The 21,180-nt window shown below is 42.4% G+C and overlaps 1 protein-coding gene across 1 annotated transcript in view; it reads right to left on the bottom strand.

Annotated features, from left to right (window-relative positions):
* scn8aa (sodium channel, voltage gated, type VIII, alpha subunit a) overlaps window positions 1-21,161 on the bottom strand; it is a 54,182-nt gene extending 33,021 nt beyond the window's left edge. The window contains 11 exon segments of the mRNA XM_085146503.1: window positions 2,255-2,536; window positions 2,627-2,833; window positions 5,694-5,835; window positions 6,002-6,065; window positions 6,324-6,545; window positions 9,318-9,409; window positions 10,892-11,020; window positions 11,500-11,590; window positions 13,230-13,347; window positions 17,595-17,928; window positions 20,822-21,161. Of these exon segments, the coding sequence (XP_085002629.1) occupies window positions 2,255-2,536; window positions 2,627-2,833; window positions 5,694-5,835; window positions 6,002-6,065; window positions 6,324-6,545; window positions 9,318-9,409; window positions 10,892-11,020; window positions 11,500-11,590; window positions 13,230-13,347; window positions 17,595-17,873 (1,626 nt within the window). The 5' untranslated portion in view covers window positions 17,874-17,928; window positions 20,822-21,161.
* Window positions 21,162-21,180: the final 19 nt, after the last annotated feature.

The following is a 21,180-nucleotide window of genomic DNA, read 5'->3' as shown; positions in this document are numbered from 1 at the left end:
ATCATAATAATAATAATAATAAATAATATAATAATATATAATAATAATAATAAATATAAATAAATAATATAATAATAATAAATAAATAATATATAATAATAATAATAATAATATATAATAATAATAATAATATAGCTCCATAAAACACAAAAAAATTAAAAGTCAGCGAAGCTCGAGCACGGTCTAAGCACAGCAGCAGGACGGCTCCCTGTTACAGATTTGTGTAAATAATTCTGAAAATGAGGCCTCATACATCAACACAGAAACGGGCCAAAATGAGGCGCACACCACGTCCAGCACAAAAGTTGATATCCAGAACAAGTGGCCAGGAAAATGCGAGCATCTCTGTGGAACCGTTGACCTACGAGTACGCAAGAAAGAGGAAATGGAAACGGATGGTGAGGTGGTCAATGAGAGGAATGATGCTCCGACTAAGTAAAATAGCAGATAGATCGATTCTTATATCACACCTATCTATTCTATCTGAACACGCCAATACGACATGCCTCAATCATCCACTGACACAAACACTTTCTATCTAACCACACAGTTATGAGCCGATGCATCTTACCCATGCACACTGGAGAAGCAAGGAATCGAACCATCAAACTAACAGATGACCTGCATTACCTCCTAAGCTGAAGCAACCACAATTGTTAGTCTGACTTCATGATGCACTTTTTCACTAACACACATATTAACTTCAATTAAGTGATGCAAGTATTTAGCAGAGTTATTTTAAGCTGTTCTGTGAGCGCCCTTAAGTTGCAGCTGTAACTAAAAACTTCGCTCACAGAAGACTGAGCCAATCTGTGAAAGGACGTCTGGCTTCCTTTCATTGATAGTTTTACCTCCCATTAATCAGACAACCAGATTTTCATGAATGTCATTGCTTGTCGAGATCTAAGACAGATGATACAAAATTAGAGAACAGCAGAAGAGTCAGTAGTCCACCGTATCACCAAGTTAGTGAGTGCCATAAAGCCTCCTCCGGTACGTAAATTTGCTGTCTGTGAATAAAGCCGATGCGTACCCTCACCAGAGCCTCAATCATACTGCAGGCCAAGTTCAGGCAAGAAAAGATCAATTTCTACCTTTAAATGACATCCTCAGGCGAGTGGTATCACAATCATTTTGACAAGCTTTAAATCAGTCAGCTTGATTCCTGTAAAACAAATAAATGCTGCTGCAACACATAGAGCTGCAATGAATGCTCAGGTAATCCCAGAGGAATGTTTGACTGGAAAACCAAGCAATTAGTAAAAAAAAAAAAGTAGAATTTTATTTATATAGCACCTTTCAAGATAAAAATCACTAAGTGTGCCACAGAAGCTAAAACATAAAAATAAAAATCAACCAAAAGCAAGTTTAAAAAGATGATTTTTTAGCTGTTTTTTTAAAAGCGACCACTGAGTCCACACATCTCAGGCTCAAAGGGAGAGAGCTCCACAGTTTGGGGGCCACAGTTACAAAAGCTCTGTCGCCTTTTGTTTTCAGCCTCGTGTGTTTGACAACCAGCGAGCCCTGGTCACATGACCTCAGGGACCTGCTGGGAATGTATGGATGCAAATCACAAATAAATAAGGGCGCTCATTTCTGATTAGCCAATTATGAGACCCTTTGCATCAACCATTTATGGTAGAATTTGCACATGCAGAGGTAGGATATGAGGCTGATCCACACACCATTTCACGCCTTTGTACACTATCTATGCCTAGTCTTAACCACTACTGAGGCTTGGACATGTGCTTCTTTATTTCTGATCACTACACGCTGCTCTGTAAGTGCAATCTTATATTTCACACACTGAAAATGAAAAGTAGTACGAATGCCACCCCTGCAGCCATGTGACTTACTGACACCTATATTCTATTCATAGACATGAAAAGGTATCTGTTCTAATTCTGTGTGTTGTTTGAGTTTCATTTGGCCTCATTTTGGCACAAAAAGCCTCATACAGCGTTACGCTAGCCATGTAGATATTTTCTTATATGTTGGTGATTTTAGATTTTCTTTTTCCTGCAAGACTTCTAGTACCAACCCCAACATGTGTGCAAAAATCTACATCACAGCATGATCATGAGTGAAAAACACATCCCCAGAGAAGAGTTTGTTTTTATTCTTGAGCTGCAAATTCTGTTTATCGTGTAAAATTACTACCGGTTTACATCTTGTTATAATTTAGCTTAAATTTTCCTTTCAATCAAAATGTCAGCATCCGATCATTGCTAACAAAAGGGAATATCTTCCTCACCTGGTTCATGATGGAAGACTTTCGGCCCAGGCGGTTATCGGGGAATCTGAAGCGGCTCCTTTTGCTGCCATCGTCCGACTCTGACTTGACAAACTTCTCGCTGTCGCCTTTCTCCTTCTCCTGCTCCTTCTGCCGCCACTTCTTCTTACGGTTGCGGCGCTCTTTAGCGCTCTTGGAGCTGAGCTTCGACATCTCGGACGAACTGCAGGAAAGACGCCCTCCTCCATCGTCCTCGACCGCATCCTCCGACACTGTGCCTGCAGAGGTTGCCATCGCAGCCGTCTACCGAGCAACGAGCACGCGAGTGAAGTCAGAACGATATTTTGACACAATCCGCGAAAATGTTTTGCCTTCAACTTGCAGAGGACTCACCTGAGCATCTTCTTGCTGCTTCTTTAGCTGCTCCAGCATCGCCTTGAATTCTTCTTCCTTCCGCACGGCCTCTTCCATGGTGGCCTGATTCTGCTCCTCATAGGCCATGGCTACCACAGCCAAGATCAGATTCACCAAGTAGAAAGAACCCACAAAGATCACCAAGACAAAGAAAAGCATGTAGGTCTTCCCTGCCGCCCTGAGGGTCTGTTAGGAGGCAGTGCCACAGAGGTCCGGGGAGAGAGAGGAAGAAAACAGCAGACCCGTGAGATCTGATACATGACTTCAACGCCACAATCAACGTCAGCCTCACTGCTCATCTCTTAATATGACTCATCAGAAATGAAACAGAAGACGTACACTGGTCTGAGCATTCCTGAGGAGGGTAAATGTTTCTCACCTTCTGAGGACAGAAGAGTCAAATCTACAAACTTAAAACAGCTCGCACGATTTCATTTGTCTGTTTCTGATGTGAAAATAATGCGTGGAAATAAATTAAGTAAATGATTTTATACTTTGTGCTCATTAAAAGCCTCCATGTGAGACTGTATTGTTCATCAGAAAGAACTGACCTACTTTGCACGCTCGCTGTGAATAGCCAAACTATTTCTACACATTTGGACGCTATGCCCACTGGAGATGAGAAGTGAGGAGACTGAGCAGCAGAGGTGCAGATGAACAGATGAACACAGGAGAAAGCTCATTGGTCTCACTTTGTCTTCATGCTAACATACAATGGTTAAAGTCATTCTCGCGCTGTTATATTTTTAGGTTTAGATAAACCAGCAAACGAATAGTCGTCATGAAAGGATCCCAAATGTTCTCGCTCATGCACCTCCTTCAAAAAATGAAATACGTCTTCAGGCAGCAAAAAGGACTCTAGCAGGTAGAGAAGTGAAATATCCTCACCCATCAATTATGCATGCAGTTGATGTGATGCTGAGAAGTGCGTGCAGGACATTTGGCTCAAACGCTCTATTTTAGTTGCACAAATCACTAAATCTTACATATATAACAAAATGTCATTTTTTTTTTTAAATGCTCAGTACTGGGAAAGAAATATGATCCACGGGAAGGCATTTTATTACTTAATGTCCTTACACCAAACCAAAAGCGGCTGCGTAATGATTATTCTACACATACGGCGTACAGTATGAGCAAGAGCCTGCAGTTGGAAGCTGAATTTCAAAGATGAGAGCGAAAATAGAAATATGTGCCAGGATGCTCTCATCAGGTCTCATCGCTCTCATTGGTCATACTGTAATCCTCAGCTCTTAATATTTCATGCTTCCTTCCTTCCACTTGTACGTGGAGGCAGGACTGTCTCCACCATTTCAGGGAAGCTTAATGTGGAACAGCCTGCAAGACAGACCAGATGGCGGTGACGGGGCCACAGTATCCACGTGAGACTGAGAACAGGGGATAGACTTGGAGGTGAACTAGAGCTGAATGCAGAAGCCACCACCAGTTTTTGAATAATGTAATTTGAATAATTACAGGATGTCTGGTACACGATCTTTTATCGGCATTTGTGCTGCAGTGTAATAAAATCACTAGACAGCTGATAACCACCTCCACCATGCGATTGGTTTGTCTGTCAACTGGATCGCTTAAAGAATGTTTTTGCAAAATTGGACATGTGAGGTCACATTTATCCAAAAATCCTTCTGGATTCAGGGAATCAGTTCATTCACCATTTAAGGGGAGTTTTCCAGCTTTAGTGGTGCAGTTGAAGACTGCTGTCATCAGGCACCAGTTTAGCTCACTGGTTGAGCACACACACACACAGCTGAACGGCTGTATTTCTTCCTCTCTTCCTGTCTAATCTTCACCAGTGAACTAACCAGTAAAGGCAAAAGAAATCTTTAAAAAACTGCTGTCAATAATAATGGATGAGAAACAAACCATCCATCGCACCATCCTTTTTTAATCATTTCATTGATAATTCATTGATTGACCTACCATAGAACCAAGTCCGACAGAGCTTATATTATATTTTTACATGCTGTGGAGCCATTTTTGGGAGCATTTCAAGTTGCTATACATCAATACAACCATTATAGCCCAAATTTTAATAATATGTCTGCATTAAGTGCATAGTAATTACATAAATTGCAAAAAAGTGCAATAAACTACAAAATAATTTGAAAATCGTTTTTGTTTTTTAACATATATTTCTAGTTAGAAAAATTTAAGAGGCTTATCCCTCAAAACTGTAAATACAAAAAAGTTGCACAAAATACACTGCAGGAAAAACGAAAATAAATATTATAGTGCAAATTTGCAAAAAAGCAGCATATGCATCAAAATAAACTATTGCCAGCAGTGCAATATGAGTCCTAAGAATCCCAGAAACGACACAGAAAGTCATAAAGTCAAACATAACTTTTAAAAACACCAATATAGGCTCATAAGGCCTTGATGGTAAAAAACTACATTTCCGCGAAAATGATGTCACTTCCGGTTTCGGGCAGGACATGGCGGACATGCGATAGTTCGCGCTGATGGACGTAGGAAGTGTTATGAACAGCTGATCGGATCGGCAAAGCGAGTTTCTGGAATATTATGTTTTTGTTGCTGCAAACGCTTTTTATGCAGTTTTTGCAAAGCTGTATGTGGAAGGAAACTGTGACCGAGGACAAGCTGATGGCATAAGATGTAAGTACAACTCCTCTGGTTTCATATGCAAAAAAAATTATTGCGCTAGCTTATGTGGTTGCAGTGCTACCGGGATTTAAAAATAGTTACGCAAAACGGAGCGTGCCCGCTCCCACCGGCTTTAAAGGGTTAAGGGTTGTACTATTGGGGGCGGAGCCTATCCCAGCTGTCACAGGGCAAGAGGTGTGATACACTCTGGGCAGGCTGCCACTCTATTGCACTTCAGACTAGCATTATTTATTTATCTATGCTTTGGGTGACTTTGTTTGCATTCTAATATATGTTCATCAAAATTAACACCTCTGAAACCTCGATAAAATCTGTCCAAAGGCCAAATATCAATCAGATTTCAGCACTGAGGGCTGTTACATGGTGAAACAAGCTGAAGTTGTGGACACATCTGCTTTACCAGCATGTAAAGGTTCTCCCAGAAGTCCTGTGTCATGAGTCGGAAGAGAGCCAGGAAGGCCCAGCCGAAGCTGTCAAAGCTGGTGTAGCCGTAGTTTGGATTCCTCCCAGCTTTCATGCATGTGTAGCCCTCCGGGCAGCGGCTGAGGGGTGGAGAGAGAGCGAGAGAGAGACATAGAGACAGAACAGGGCATTCAGCCCAAAAATGAGTCAGCACTATTTACTGATAATGTAGTCTGACTATAAGCACACAGAGGAGCTACAGCAAATCTTGGTACTCTTTTTTGAAGGGTGGAGAAGGCAACTCACCCAGAGTCTGAGCTGTTCCCACAGAGCAGAGCGTCCAACTGGCCGGGCAGGAAGTAGAAGTTGGCTGAGAGGGGGAAAAAAGCAAGAGAGAAAAACTGCCAAACTGAGTCATTTCGCTCGCATTCTGTCGAGATTTACTAAATTTAATCCATTCAGCACATTTCTGACTCCAGCTCACTCAGAAATTTTGACTTCAGTTCATTTGAAACAAATTCCTTTAAGTGCCAAAACGACATATTGTTTCCCCATTCAAGCATATGGGTTGACTCATACTCTGACCTCCGTGCCAGGTCACCGTTGGTGACGCCTCGACTCTACTTACTGTCGTTCGTGATGTATTCGTCCCAGTCGAAGCCCTTACTGCCGTTGGCTAGGTAACTCTCGTTGGTGTTGATTGGCCAGAACACACACTTGTGGCGCAGGTTACCCATGAAGAGCTGGAGACCAATGAGGGCAAAGACGCTCAAACAGAAGACGGTCAGGATCATCACATCCGAAAGCTTCTTCACAGATTGGATCAGGGCACCCACAATGGTCTTCAGGCCTGCAGGCCAGCCACAATCACACACGCGCACGCAGACACACACACACACACATTCACAAACCACACAGGTGATGCAGGAGCTCCTCATGTCCCATGTGTTCATCTCTGGAGTGTCATCTGCTACTAGAGCTCATCTTTTTAAATTAGTCACTGGGACGAAGCCCGTAAATCCTTAAGATATTCATAAAAATCTGGCTGAGACTACATTTAAAAAACCTTCCCACTGAATTTAATTATAAATAAAAATAACAGATGCATTGTCATCGACTTGAATATACAACTAAATGTTCATTTGGGATTTTTAACTAAATTCAACATCAAAACAAAATCATTTTATAAATAAAATCTGAACTGGTAAAATACTATAAATTTTAGATATGGGTAGTAATACATTTTGGACAAAACTGGGAGTTTACATACAGAACATCTCTAGAAACAACAAACAGGAAATATTCAGGAGCCTTCCCACTCTTTTCAGATTATTGCAACAGATCTCAAATCTTCAACAGAAGAATTTAGCATTTCATTGCCAATGGCGGATGAAGTAAAAAAGAGGGGGAAGACTTTCTATAAGTGAGAGGAAATCCATAAGGAAAAGAGCACAGCAGCACAACGAGAGGCCATGAGAGGGACAGAGGCACAGGCAGGGGGGCATTAAACCACATGCAGGTCATTTAAACTCCAAGGCTGAACAGAAGCAATTCAATGCCAGTGCCGGTGTGGGCACTTTCTTGAACTGTCTTGTGTAAGGTGTCATTAGGAAAGCACTGACTCCCCATACCGCGACCCTGTAGTCTGTCTCATCCACTAAAGACAAAATCGCTTTACCTTCCAGACCAGCCTCCTCTGGCAGCATTCGCACAGATCCACGAGGAACTCAAAGATGGAAGCAGGATCGCCCCGTTTTTACTCTTCACCCACTACACGTACAGCAGGCTCGACCTGCTACAAGCTTTCGATAAATTATGATCTTAATTTAGACTTTCAAATAATCTTACTAAAAGCTCCGTCAAACCAGACATGTAAGGAGCTGCTCGTGTTTAAAGGGACCTATTAGAATTTTCTTTACTTCCTCATGTGCTGTTACAGCAGCTGATGTTCATATAAGAGCAAAAACCTCAGGCTTAAAGCAGGTAAATGCTCCGTTTCTGGCAGTTTTTTCAAGGATTTCAAGATATCTAAATGCACAGAAGCTCCACCCACCTTTTGTTTGCAAAGGACAGCCAATCAAAAGAAAGCTTGTATAAAGGGAGGAATGCAACGGGGGTCGCACAAAGCCCCAGCATAATCTAAAAAAAACTGTAAAGACTTAAACTAGAATTCAGAGTCCAAGAATTAAAGTGTGGAGCTAGAAATAAGCATAGTAGGTCCACTTTAAATCACCATACATCTTATTTACAAGCACATGAAATAAATTATCAAATCAAACTAACAGATCTATATGTTTCCCTGGAAAAAAGCCCTCCCGTTCACATGGATTACTGTTCGCTTTATTAAACAAATCTATAAAAATCAATAAAAGCTCCAATTTCATTACTTCTGTACCAGCATTTTAACAGAGAGTCCAGAATTTTGGGGAAATATGTTATTAATTTTGTGGCTGAACGCTAAATTAGAAGATCAATACATCCTACCAACCAGTGTTTCGTCAGATTTTAAAAAAGCAGATACGACGTGTTAAACAGGGATGTTTGGAGCTGCTTTCAGGTGGCTGCTGTCTTTGGACAGAACCAGGAAGTCTGTTTGCAGTCTTTAAGTTAACCAGATGCTCGCAGTAACTTTAGGTACCGGCGTGAGAATGGTATCAATTTTCTCATCCAACTTTGAGCCCAAAAACAAACAAGCATATTTCCCAAAATGCCAAACTGATATCTAAATCGTCTGCACTCAAAGAAGACTTTTTCAAATTTCAGCATGAATGTGTAATTTGAAAAAGAAAGCAATCTTTAGTGGCTGTTTTGCAACATGTGTTTAATGTTCTCCGGTCAGATGTCCGGTCAGCGTTACCATTCCATCTGCATTCCCAAATATATATATTTTTTATGATATATCATTCAAGGAGGTCGTAAAAACAGAGAAAAAAAATCAATCAACAAGCTAAAAAACAAAAAAGAGGGCAAATCAAACTTTCAATGCCATTAATCAGCCAAGCTCTTGGTAGGCTAATATTATAAAAGCAAGTGACCGAAAAGCATCATGCAGCATAAGAGGTATGTTCACAAACTAGGCTTGGCAGTCTTCATACATAAGTAATGGGTATGTTCTGTAAGATCTGTATAAGAGCTTTACCTTTTCTCATAAAATGTTTGGACCCCGTTACTAGGAATCCTCTCAAACTTCCAATTAGGAACAACTACAGGGATTAAAGCTGTCTGATTTTTCTTTTCTCATAAAACATAACATGCATATTGTAAGTTTACAGTGTTCTAACAACACGTTTCTTTGCCATAAGTAACGGCATTTGCTTCTTCTGAAAAGCTAGTTGAAGTTGAAGCTATTTCTCCTTAAAGACAAAAGCTGCCTTGGAAACAAGAGCGCTACCGGGGCAGAAGAGAGTGCAGACACTTTGGAGGGCCCTAGAGGAGACTGCAAAGCCTATCAAAAATGTATTAGTACCATTTTTGATAATTTTGGAGGAAAAATAAATCAAAAAATGGTTTTCTCCAATTTTTTTTTTTTTAATATCGCTAAAATCATAATCGTAATTATAATAATAGTGAGTAGAAAGGAAAGGGTGAGAGGATCAGCCTTAGTGTTTAAACTGAGTCTCACCTGGAATGACAGAGATAGTTTTCAATGCTCGGAGAACTCTGAATGTTCTCAGCGCAGATACATTGCCCAGGTCCACAAACTCTGTTATATATCTGAAATAGGGGAAGGATCACACACAGAACAAACACGATGACAAAAACCACACACGCCAAGAGCACAACACCACCGAACCAGGAGGAAACGACGCCACTCACAGAGCCTGTCCACTGAGGAGAAGGGTGGAAGGTAAAAGGAAAGAAAGACACACACACCTAACACCGACCCCGCCCCACTGCCCCCAACCCCACCCCGCACCATCCTGTCTTACCTGGAATTACAGAAATAGTTTTCAATGCCCTCAACACCCTGAACGTGCGCAGAGCTGAGACATTGCCTAGGTTTACAAACTCTGTTATATACCTGCAGGATCAAACCACAGTTACAACAGCTTATTATTTACATGCAGATAAAAGATCAATTCAGACAAAGATGGGCTTTGTGAGAAACAATGACATTTTGTATGATGGTCTTTTCGGAGGGAGGGGTGGGGGCTGTATTTGCTCATGTGGAAATAAGTAAAGTAGGTGACTTATAGTCGCTGGGAAGACACTGAGTAGGGATGCAACGATACCAATTTTTTCAAACCGATACGATACCGATACTTGGATCTGAGTACCTGCCGATACAGAGTACAAAAAAACGATACTTCTACCACACACACACACACACACACAAATACAATTAATTGGAAGAAAGGTTTTATTATATTCCCTGCCGATAAAAAATAAAATCTTAATAAAAATGACCACAAAAAAATTTCAAATTTCTGTTAAATTATTGCAGAGTCTCCACATTGTAATTTTACAAAATATCACTGAACTATTGGCACTGTCTCGAGCTTTCAGAATAATAAATAAACACTTCTGTTTGGAATAAAATAAATACAAATTAGGTTTGAGAATAAAATAAACGTTTAAATTATTGCAGAGTGTCCATATTGTAAACAAACAAACAAAATAATTATTATTGAATAAATAATAAAATATAAAAAATTATAAAATAAATAATAAGTAAAATAATAATTAGCCCCCTAGTGGCCAATCTAAACAACTACAACAGAAATGACAAGCCACCCTGATTAATGAAATAAGCTAGTATCGGTTCATGGTATCGGTTAACTTTTACGAGTATGAGTACACACACATTTTACAGTATCGGCACCGATACCCGATACCAGTATCGGTATCGGTGCATCCCTAACACTGAGCATTAAATTGGATTTTGCAGGCTCCTGACGACTGAGAGAGAAAATGTGAATGACAAGAGTTGGATGGCGAGAGGGAGATGAATCAGACTGAATGACAGTGAGGTGTGGGTGTTGTCAAGGAGGCCGAGCAGTGTCAGATGGAGATCTTCGATTCCCAAAGAGAAAACCAGAGAAGTCTCGGCTCAGATGAGGAAACACAGAAGACGGGTTATCAGATAGGAAACAACTTAAACATCAGTTTACTTTAACCCAACCTAAAAACACAACGTATTTGTGCACAATTTAACGTCCTATTTACTCAGAGCTCGATCGAAATTAAAATACTTACGCCATCGAAATGACCATGAAATCCAGCCAGTTCCATGGATCTCTTAGGAATGTAAACCCATCTATACAGAAGCCTCGCGCGGTGATCTTTACAAGAGACTCAAACGTATAAATTCCCGTGAACGTGTACCTGGAAGACAAAGCGTTGACAGAATCAGTTCACCGCGCCGGATCAAAGCTCGCTCATTTCTAAGTGCCTGCACTTTCATTAACTGTTAAAACACCCAGGAAATGCCGACGTTAGATAAAATTAGAATCATGCAAAATCAGATAAAACGCTTTTCTGTCGGTCTAATAATGTTTTATTAGAATGTTGCTTCATTACATTTGAGCCACACAAATTTCCAGAAAACGGAGGTTTTCAAATACGCCGCGCAAAATTACAAATAGTGTCCTGCAGCATGTAGCCCCATCAGGGTTTTCTTCTGAAATCTTGATTCTTGTGTGAAAAATGTGTAGTATAGTTATTGTGCAGGGTTCAAAGAGAAAATTCCAAATTTAAAACTTCACAGAATTTGACCATCTGTGACTCAGATGTAGTGCCAACATAAGGACACAAACTTTTATCAGCCATTTATATAACTATGAAAACAGATAAAGTGTACTTACTCTACTTGTTTTGACCACTCAGGAGGATCGCTAAAGGTCATGAATATACAGTTGGTCAAAATAGTACACATAATGATCATGCTGAAAAGAGTGAGGAGCATGTTAAGGAAAACGTAGACTGTAGTGGTGATCACATGCATCACAAACCTCCATGTAAAACACAAGAATAAAAAACACAGCTTGCAGTAGGTAACGTATGTCCTACAGTCGAGTACGCATCAACAGCCAGCAATATTTAAACAGTTAAAGTCAAGACATGAACTCAAAGCACTTAACTGAAGGTGGTTAAACGTAACCACTGCTATTAAATATTTAAACAGTATATATTTAGGGGAAATGCAAAACTACAGTAGATTTTAAAGGTGCAAAGCTTTCAGTGCAGAGAGGCTGACACTCAAAGGAAACCAGGGAAACGTCAGACTTGGCTTTAAATGCCTGCAGAGGTCAGTATTAGTTGTGCCTTGAAATATTTGAACAATATTTCTGTACAGCGTTAACCAGCAGTTGCAAAGACCTACATGGTGCACTATACACAAATGTAGATTTCGTTGGGCAAAATAAAATGCTACTCACATTACTGCTTCTCTGTTTTATTTGACTTACTTTTTTATATATATATATATATATATCTATAAACGCCATCAGACTGTTTAACGCCTCTCTGGAGGGGAGAGGGAGGGGAAACAGGAGGACAAAGGAGGGGGGAACAACTAAGCTGTAGTGCCTCTTCACTTCACTGTGCAATACTTCTGTTAATAGTCAACGATGCAATAGACCTCAATACTTGAAGTGTGCAATTTCACTTCTATTTTTATTCCTATTTATTCTATTTATCCCCTTTGTATATTTTATTTATATATGTCTCTGTATTTATATATGTGTATATATATATATATATATATAATATTCTGTAACTTCTGTCGGTGCTGTGCTTTTTTGGAAACCGAATTTCCCAGAGGAACCCACCCGAGGGATTAATAAGTTTTATCTTATCTTATCTTATCTATAAAAATAATTAATTTGTGCCTAAACTGGAAAACCTTTAATTATGCATCTTGCCTCATTTAGTATCTATGCACAGATCTTTAAATAAACCACGTGTATCTGCAGGCACCACTAACTCACAGGTTGCATTGCTGCAGGAAGGAGGCACAGTGGGGGTCCACACAGCCAGAGTGTGTTTGTTGTGCAGAAGATGAAAACCTTCTGCTTCATTTTTAAACCAGATGCCCAAACAGTCGTGTGTCACATGACACACAGCTGGCTCACTTCCCTTAACTTGTGCAAATAGATAAGATAACACAAATAAAATATATTTCAAAAATCACATAAAATATTAACACGCAGCTCTGATCAGCTGAGGTCCTAAAACAAGTTTCCTTTTATGTCTTTAACAGTGCTTCAAATGGAGAGGGGTGCATCCTCCAACTGTTCCTTCTGGATTCTTAGATAATGCACCGATAATGTGCTCACTGAAGAGGTCTAGTTTGGCTTACTGTTAAGGATGACTCATCATTTGTGCTAGCCTTTCCCTTCAGTGATAAAATGGCTACTGCGCGGCGTCCTCTGTGCTCTTTCTCGACTGTAACAAACCGACTCTCTCCTGTACCTCCACTCGCAGGAAACGTCGATAGCAGCGCGAGCAGAAAGACAAAACGCATCATGAATAATACACATAAACAGGAAACCTCTTCAGTCCCAGCAGTCCAGACACCATTTCAAAGGATATGAATGTATCAAAATTTTAATAGCTAATCGCCTAACCGGATTAAAAGGACTTATTAAGTACAAGGCAGGTGTGGCACTAAAACGGAAGATTGTCTTCCCTTTATTTATCACTATAAATGTCTGTGGAGAGAAGAAACAGAGAGAGAGAGAGAGACAGTTAACAATCAGAACGATTATAAATAGACAAAGAAGAATAGCGAGGAATATTTAAAAATGTATATGTCATCCTATTTGAAACATTGTGAAAACATTTTCTGCATGGCGTACACGGCTAGTATGCGGACGATAAATAAACAACGTGCATTTGGTCATTTAAGTAAAATGCTGCTTTTAAACAAATGCAAATAAAGTGAGAACTGCTGGCAAGATGACTGTGTGTTGTCCCAGGATCTCAGTGCTGCACCGCCCACTGTGGCATCTTTCAGGGGAAGGAAACGGGCAAAACCGAGAGGAGCCTGCGAGCCACTTTCTGTGGACAACCTCGTAATTGTTTAAATAAAACATGGCGATTTGCATGAAACATTCATGGAACTGTGCATTTGCACAAGTGATACGGGGCCCTTGTGCTTTTAACAAGGCATCTCTCACTCCACGTTAGGCCTCTGAAGAGACACCGACGGTGGAGTCAGGAGGGAGGGAGAGGAGGAGGAAAGAGGAGAAGCGGGGCGGATGGGTGGGGAGGTGGGAAGCAAGGCGCCTCGCAGCGGTGGCGTCACATGACCGCGTGTATTGGACAGAAATAAGGTGCGTGCCTGAGTTCTTACTATAACATAAACGTCTGAAAAAAACAAAATGACGAATGCGTCCACTTACAAATACGACGAATCACCCCTGATGTCAATATTACCTAAATGAAGGGAGACGTCAGCACAGTTTCAAATGACTGGACCCACTTCCTTCAACCTTCCTCTCTTATTATAATTATAGGTCAGCGCAGCATCTCCCTCATCATCAACACTGTCATCTACCAGTCGAGACAATCACACGCTTGGAAATGTCCCATCATGACATTTCTCTTAAACACAGCCATCGTGCACATATGCAGGGCGCACATCCACGACTCACAAACAAATGCATAATTACACACGTCACATGCAGCAGCGGCACCACAGCACAATCAATAACCACCACTGTCACCCTGACACACATGTACTCCACAGCTATCCATGAAGCGCTTTTTTTTTTTTTTTTTGGTAACACATGACAAAAGTGCTGCTGCAAAGCTACTGAAAATTTCATAATCTAGAGCTGAGCGAGGAGGAGAGGCAGAGAAGGCGGGGGGGTGGAGAGCGAGTGAGGCAGGCAGGCAGGGAGCAACTGTGGCAACAGCAGGCTGAGGAGAAGCAGGGCACGAGGAGCCAGAGCGGGGAAGCTGGGCAGAAGACGAAGAGGAGGACGGGAGGGAGGGGGGGATGGGTGGGAGAGACCAAGAGAGCGGCTTCGACACAGAAGCTCCATCCAGCAGGCAGGGCTGCAGCATCTGCATCCGTGAGGGCCGCAACCCCCTTTTTTTGACCCTTGTGGCAAGCGATAAATGGGCTGCGTTTATGGCGCCTTTAGCCCGAAAGCCCCACAGTCACAGAGACATTAATATATGAATGCTATAAGGCCTTCCTATGAGATGCCCATGCATTCCTTGCCGCGCTTTCGCCCTGTTTATGCCATTTGTTGTGCAAATTGCATTGTTTCTAGAGGCATGCTGAAATATTCCTGACAATGTTATTAAAATAGATGAAAATTAAACCATTATGGACTGTAAGGTAATATTACTGTAAACCAGTCCACACGGGACAAAATCCACTGATATGATGGGGCAAAGAACATGTGACAGGGGTGACTTCAGTCATCTTATTGTTGAGACGCTCTGCTGTGTCTGTGGCAGATCTTTGTCCTCAGCAAAACATGTTTTGGTTATCTTGGCTGCAGCATGAAGGACAGCAAATGTGCTCATGCATCCTTGCACATGTTGTCTGTTTCATCTCTCCCTCCCTCCCTTCCTTTCTTGTCCTCTCCTTGAAATCTTTCGCCGGCCTTGAGCAGTGATGGCAACCACGACCCGGCCTAGCTCAGCTCAGCGTGGCACAGCCCTGCTCGGGCCACCAACCAGGCGGGGAGGGCCGTTGCTGCGTCATCACCTAGCTAGCCTCCCGGCCTTCTGTCTCAACTATAAGATGACCTAAAAGAGTCACGAATCTAGATTTATCCGGAAGATGAGGAGCAACCTTCCTTTACATATATTCCCCCTCATCTTTCTGCACCTCGTTCCTGCAAGGGAGCTATCCAGATGCAACCTGCCACCTCTCAAATGACAAAGACACACAGGGCAAACGTTCTCCCATCAAGGTCACCACCTGATCCGGTGTCACTGCAGCATCGGCTCCCTTTGGTATCAGAGTGACACTAGATTAGGGGCCGTAATTAGATTTGCCTGAAGCCAAGAAGCAAAGAGAAGAAGCAAGAGCAGAAGCGAGGCTGCGCGGCGCATGTGTGTCATTAATATGGAACATGTGGGGGGATATAGACAGGTGAGCTGCATGTAAGCAAGCGAACAATCAACAGTGGATCCCTGGACATGTTTGCCACGTGTCATCTGAATCGTGTCTCCTTGTGCGCCGGACTGGTGCGTTACATAACAGTCAGCGTGCACGGTGTAAAGACGGAGAGGTATAACACGGAGACAGACGGAGAGGAACGCTGATGCTGATGCCGTGCAGCCAAACGCACGCACGCACAATATCTAAACAAATCTGTTCAGGTAGCGACGATGACTAAACACGCCGTTACCCTCCTGTTTTGTCAGGTGGCGTTTGCTATATTCTGAGATACTCTGTGTGGACCGAGGTTTGCACAACGCTGTTGTCAAAACGTGCAGCAGTTTGGAAATGAATATATGATCAAAGGAGACCATCTTGAACGAAGATGCCAATTTTGTTATATAACTTTTTTTTGACTATAAATAGACGACAAACAACGCTAGCAAGGTAGAAGGTTTTAGCCTTCACTGCTCGGTCCTGTTATGAACACGCGAGCATTGAACTCACCACAGTGCACCTTGCATTTGCACTGATGCTTAAGGAAAGGAGAGAACAGCCATTTTATGATAAATTATTCTCGCACTCCTACGAGTAAAAATGTAGAACTCTTAGAAGCATCTTTAGCTCTGCAGCTTTCCATGATACGGTTTCTTTATAGTTTTCAACTTTGAGCCTCTAATTCTCCCTTTTTCAATATCTGCAAGCCGCGTCTTCTGCTCTTTAAGTTCGGAGGCTTTTGCACAACAAACACAGTTGAGTGAAACAAATGCAGTCTCCAACAGTTTAGGCTAACAGGTGCACATTAAACGACTGTCAAGGTCACCCGTTTGTCCTCACGCTGAGGACGAGCAGACGTCAGACATGACAGAAACCCCAGAGAGACACGTGTCTCCTTTAAGACGACCAGAGTCCTCTCAGCCTGCTGCTGCTTCTCTCTCCTGCCACAGATTAATTTTTCAACAATTAGGAAAGTCTGTCATGTGGAACAACGGTCTTTCAACAGTAACTGCTTCTGACCTTTTCCCCAAAGCCCTGCGAGCACATTGGAGATACAGCAACGGCCCACTCAACAGCTCGAGAGCTCGGCTCCAACGCTCCCCAAAGGTCTTCGAGGAGGAAAACGTAATTACCTCCCGCAGCCTAATTATAAAATTAAAAATAACTGTAAACATAGCACCCCTGAAAGTCAAGTGTCAAAAAAACCCTAAAAAACCCACAATGACTCTGCTGTCTGCGTAATTTCCGGTCATAACTTGTGACTCACTTCAACATAATGAAGTTTCTTATCTACTGAATGCTGTCCAAGCCAGTGATGTCTGAGTTTATCTGATGTAACACAACGTCAGAGGGATAACAACACAATCACAATGTCTCAGGTTAAAATTTACTACAACCACTACAGTCAGATGCTACAGATGCTAAAGATGCTACAGATGCCACGCAAACGTTGGATTTTTGTTTTAAACTGAGCTCAACTGATCGCAATCAAATCTCTCAAAATGAAAAACAACATTGAAAAAAGATCAAAAGAAAAGTGTTTTATGAACAAAAAAGAGTGCAAACACAAATCGGGCCAAGCACAAGGGTGGAAAGGTAACGGTGATGTAACAGGGTCACATTTTCACTTGCCAAATGCAATATTAAAGGTTTTTGGGAGGAATATTTTGAGCATTTTGGAAGCCTGAGAGCGAGGGACAAACACCAGAAACATTGCACTGCACCAATATTTGCAGCAATGAGAGTCAGATAGTTTGTTTTAGAATAAAGCCAGCGCTCAATTTGTGTGTGTGTGTGTGTGTGTGTGTGTGTGTGTGTGTGTGTGTGAATACTCACTTTTTGAGAGTTCACGTAGAATGGGTCCAGATCCTCCAGTGGTATCGCCGCCATTCCCTTGGGGACGTCTCCATAGATGTAGGGCAGGCTCTTCCCAGCCTCCAGGTCACTGTTGGGTTTGGGCTTGTTCTCGTCATCGTCGTCACGGTAGCTGCTGTCCTGCTTGGGCGGCTTTTTGTTCTTCTCCTCTTGGATGCGCTGCTCAAGGACCGCCAAAGATTCTGGAGTAAACTTCCTGAAGCTGTCAGGTCCTGGCGGTGCAAGAAGGGGTGCGGCCATGTTTTCATCCTGCAGCTACTTAGTCTTTAGGTTTGTACCATCCACGGTAGCAGCTCTGCGGGAAGCAGGAGGGGGGGAATATAACATGAAATGACGTACTACAAAAATGGTGGCCTGAAATTAACAGTTAGCTGGGTGCCCATTTAGAAAGATTACAGAAAAAGCTGCAAAATGTTATTTTATGCACCAAAAGAACAAGAAAATGTTGAGATCTTGTAATGTTAAATATATATATATGTGTGTATAAGCATTTGCAGGCTAACAGATCTCCTCCATCTACTTTATCTCCATTAAGGAAGTGAGCTGAAGAGAACCATTAACAGACATTTGTTAAATGATCCTCTGAAGCAGCAGAGTGTGTGGTTGACTTAAATAAAGAGAATATTTTAGATAAGAGTGTTAAAGAGCAACGCATAATGGTTATTCTCATAAGACGGGGGAAATATCAGATAATATACTGAGGAAGCCTCTTGGATGAGAGGTTTTCACAAGCCTAAAGAAGCCCAGTTCTTATTTCAAGCTTTCTAGTCAACCATGACCTGGATGACTGTGAAGCTACACAGGCAAATGTGTAGGTTTATATAAAAACCTGCATATTCAGTCATTTCCAACCTTTGAGGTGCTGTTTTACCAAGAAAGAACTCCAAACTCCCTCTCGCAGCCTGAGATCTTCTAATCGAAGGCTGTTGTTGTCCCACGAACTCGTTTTAAGACCAGAGGAGATAGATCTTTTAGAGCGGTGGCCCCCAGGTTGTGGAACGCTCTCCCTACATCATTACGTTGCCTTGATTGTATTTATTCTTTTAAAAAGCAACTTAAGACTCATTTATTTAGATTGGCTTTTAATTAGATTTGTGCTGTGTGTTTTATTATTAATGTATTTTATGTATTTCTGTTTTATATTACTGTGAAGCGGTTTTGCCATTTCACCTCAGGTTGTGTTTATTTATTGGTTACATATATTTGCGTTGCCATGGTAAATCAGATGTTGCACAGGTTAACAAACAAATATGTAAATATTAAGGAAGATGTATTTTATAATTAATTGAATGAAGATCAAGTTCCACCTACACAAAACATCAAACCACAGGTTTAAAAATCTCACCCTTCATGACTCTGTTAAACAAAAAGGCCTTACAGTAAAGGATTTCTCTAAAACGCAAAGAGGGGAACATGACACATGTTCAAGCTGCAGGAACACCGGGCGGTGCTGAAGCAAAGAGGAAGGAGCTGAAATTGGAGTTCAGTTAAGCCAGACTTGAAAAATTAACGAAACCATTAGAATTTTTGGAGGCTTTCTAAAACATCACCCTCCCCTCTCTTCGCCCTGTGTTCCACCTGCTGCTGCAGCAGCGCAAAATCCTTTCATTTCAACAGGAGCAAGGTGTCTGCAGCCCGAACAGGACAGGCGGCCATATTTGAGTCAGCGGGCCCCGTCACTTCCCTGCCTCCCTCTTACATAACAGCGTCTAATTGAAATGTTCGACGCGTTAAAGCTGGCATCACACGGGAAAGACTCCACTCTGCGTGTCCCGACACTCGGTGGAAAAAGTACAGGAGACGTGAAGCGGGTGAGGCGAGAGGTCTGTTTTAAAATGGACACCAGAACCTCGGAGCCTTCTGCTGCGAGGCTGGCGCTGTCCGCTTCAGCACTGCACGAGCTCATATTCATACACGTGCGCGCGCACGTGAGTGCCTACAAAAAAAAAAGGTGCGGGGGGGTGCACACAACCCTCCGTTCTTTTCTTTTTTCGTTTTCTTCCCCGACACCTTCAGGCCTCTAGTTTATCCTTCAAATCTCCTCAATTATTAAGTCGTGGTGGCAACACTCGTCTCGTTATCTGTCCCATCGGCTGCTGCTTACGTCTAAGCCTAGCAGTGCGACCAGTGTCACACAAACGGAGAACATTCTGGCATCTTCTCGGTTTCCTAAAGGTTTGAATTAGAGAGCCACTGCGTTTCCAATCTGAGCTTCACAGAGAAGCTGTGGGTTATACTGCGCAGTGAAGTGGCCCGCTACAACCAAATTGGCCAAAGCTGTATTGCTGCAGTGGGAGGTTTACATGTTAAAAATTGTCACGCTGAGGTAAGCGCAACCGTGGATCAAAGTCACGAGTGTGGTGTCGATGTAAAAATAACAATCAGGTACATTTTGTCCTCCCTGTGAAACAGCAAACATGGTTTTGTTTTTCTTGGGGGTTTTTTGTCCTCTCCGGGATGTTCTGTGCGCTTTTGCGCGTTGTCTTCAAGGATCTGCACCACACCCGTGAAGCCATGTCGACTGCCAAATCAATAAGGCTCTATCTGTGCACAAATAAGCCAGGCTGCGAAGCTAAAAGTAACACACAGTCTGCACCACGGCGTTAAACACGACGATTAGAAAACAGCAATGCTCGTGTCACGCCAAAATCACCTGGAGGAATGCAAATTTCCCGTCTGTCGGTGATGGGAAGAAGATCGGGCTACTTACATAGCATCAGCCCCTTCTTGAAGCCTTGTGGGGTTTCAAGTGCATCATCCTTTAGTCCGGAGGATATAAAGAAAAAATTATTAAAAATAAAAACCTACAAAGTTTTCTGGGCTTCGAAGAAGTCAGACGGCGCCCTGCCTGAAGCCTAACCTATGAGACATTTTCTCCTCCCTCCCCTGTTTTCTAATCAGTACCTCCGATCCTCGGTGAAATGGTTAATCTGATAAATTCCGACAACAACTGGCTGTTAAATATATTCCCCCCCCCTCTTCGCACTGGTCCAGCCGGTAGATGCCCATCGAGCGCAGACACCCTGTTTCGTCGCGCTCGCTCCCCCAAAAAAAGGTTGCGGGGCAGTGTGCAGCTCTGCGACATTTAGGCTACGCAGGGATAGCCTACCGACGGAGAGAAAATCTGCCCTCACCTACCGACGCGCGCCAGGCTTTCCCCCCAACGGTTACAAACGAAGGATACTCACTTCGTAAGCGTTACAATGAATCCAGAGAGCCGTTGCAGGACTGCAGATGTGAAAAAGCTCGGGGAGAAACTGCGGTTGTCGCCATATTGTTGCTGCTACCTTCCCCCTCAGCGCGAGCGGTTTTCCTGCATAATTGATGACTCTCAGCAGAATGTGAGGGAGTGTCGGAGAGCGCGTTTCGTAAAATCGTAAAGGTCATTTAGGCCCGCAGACTCCAAACCCCCCCAGTGAGCGCCTCACAGCACAGGATCAGGGATGATCCATGGTGAGAGACTGTGCGCAGAAAACACGCTCAAGGTTTTTCTGACAAAACGCATTGGCTCACTGTGTGAGCAGTGTGTGTGTGCAGTGTGTGTGTA

The sequence above is a fragment of the Neolamprologus multifasciatus genome, chromosome 20 (assembly GCF_963576455.1).
Source record: "Neolamprologus multifasciatus chromosome 20, fNeoMul1.2, whole genome shotgun sequence".
Taxonomy (NCBI): domain Eukaryota; kingdom Metazoa; phylum Chordata; class Actinopteri; order Cichliformes; family Cichlidae; genus Neolamprologus; species Neolamprologus multifasciatus.
The sequence above is the reverse complement of the archived record's forward strand: the minus strand, read 5'-3'. Positions and strand labels throughout refer to the sequence as shown.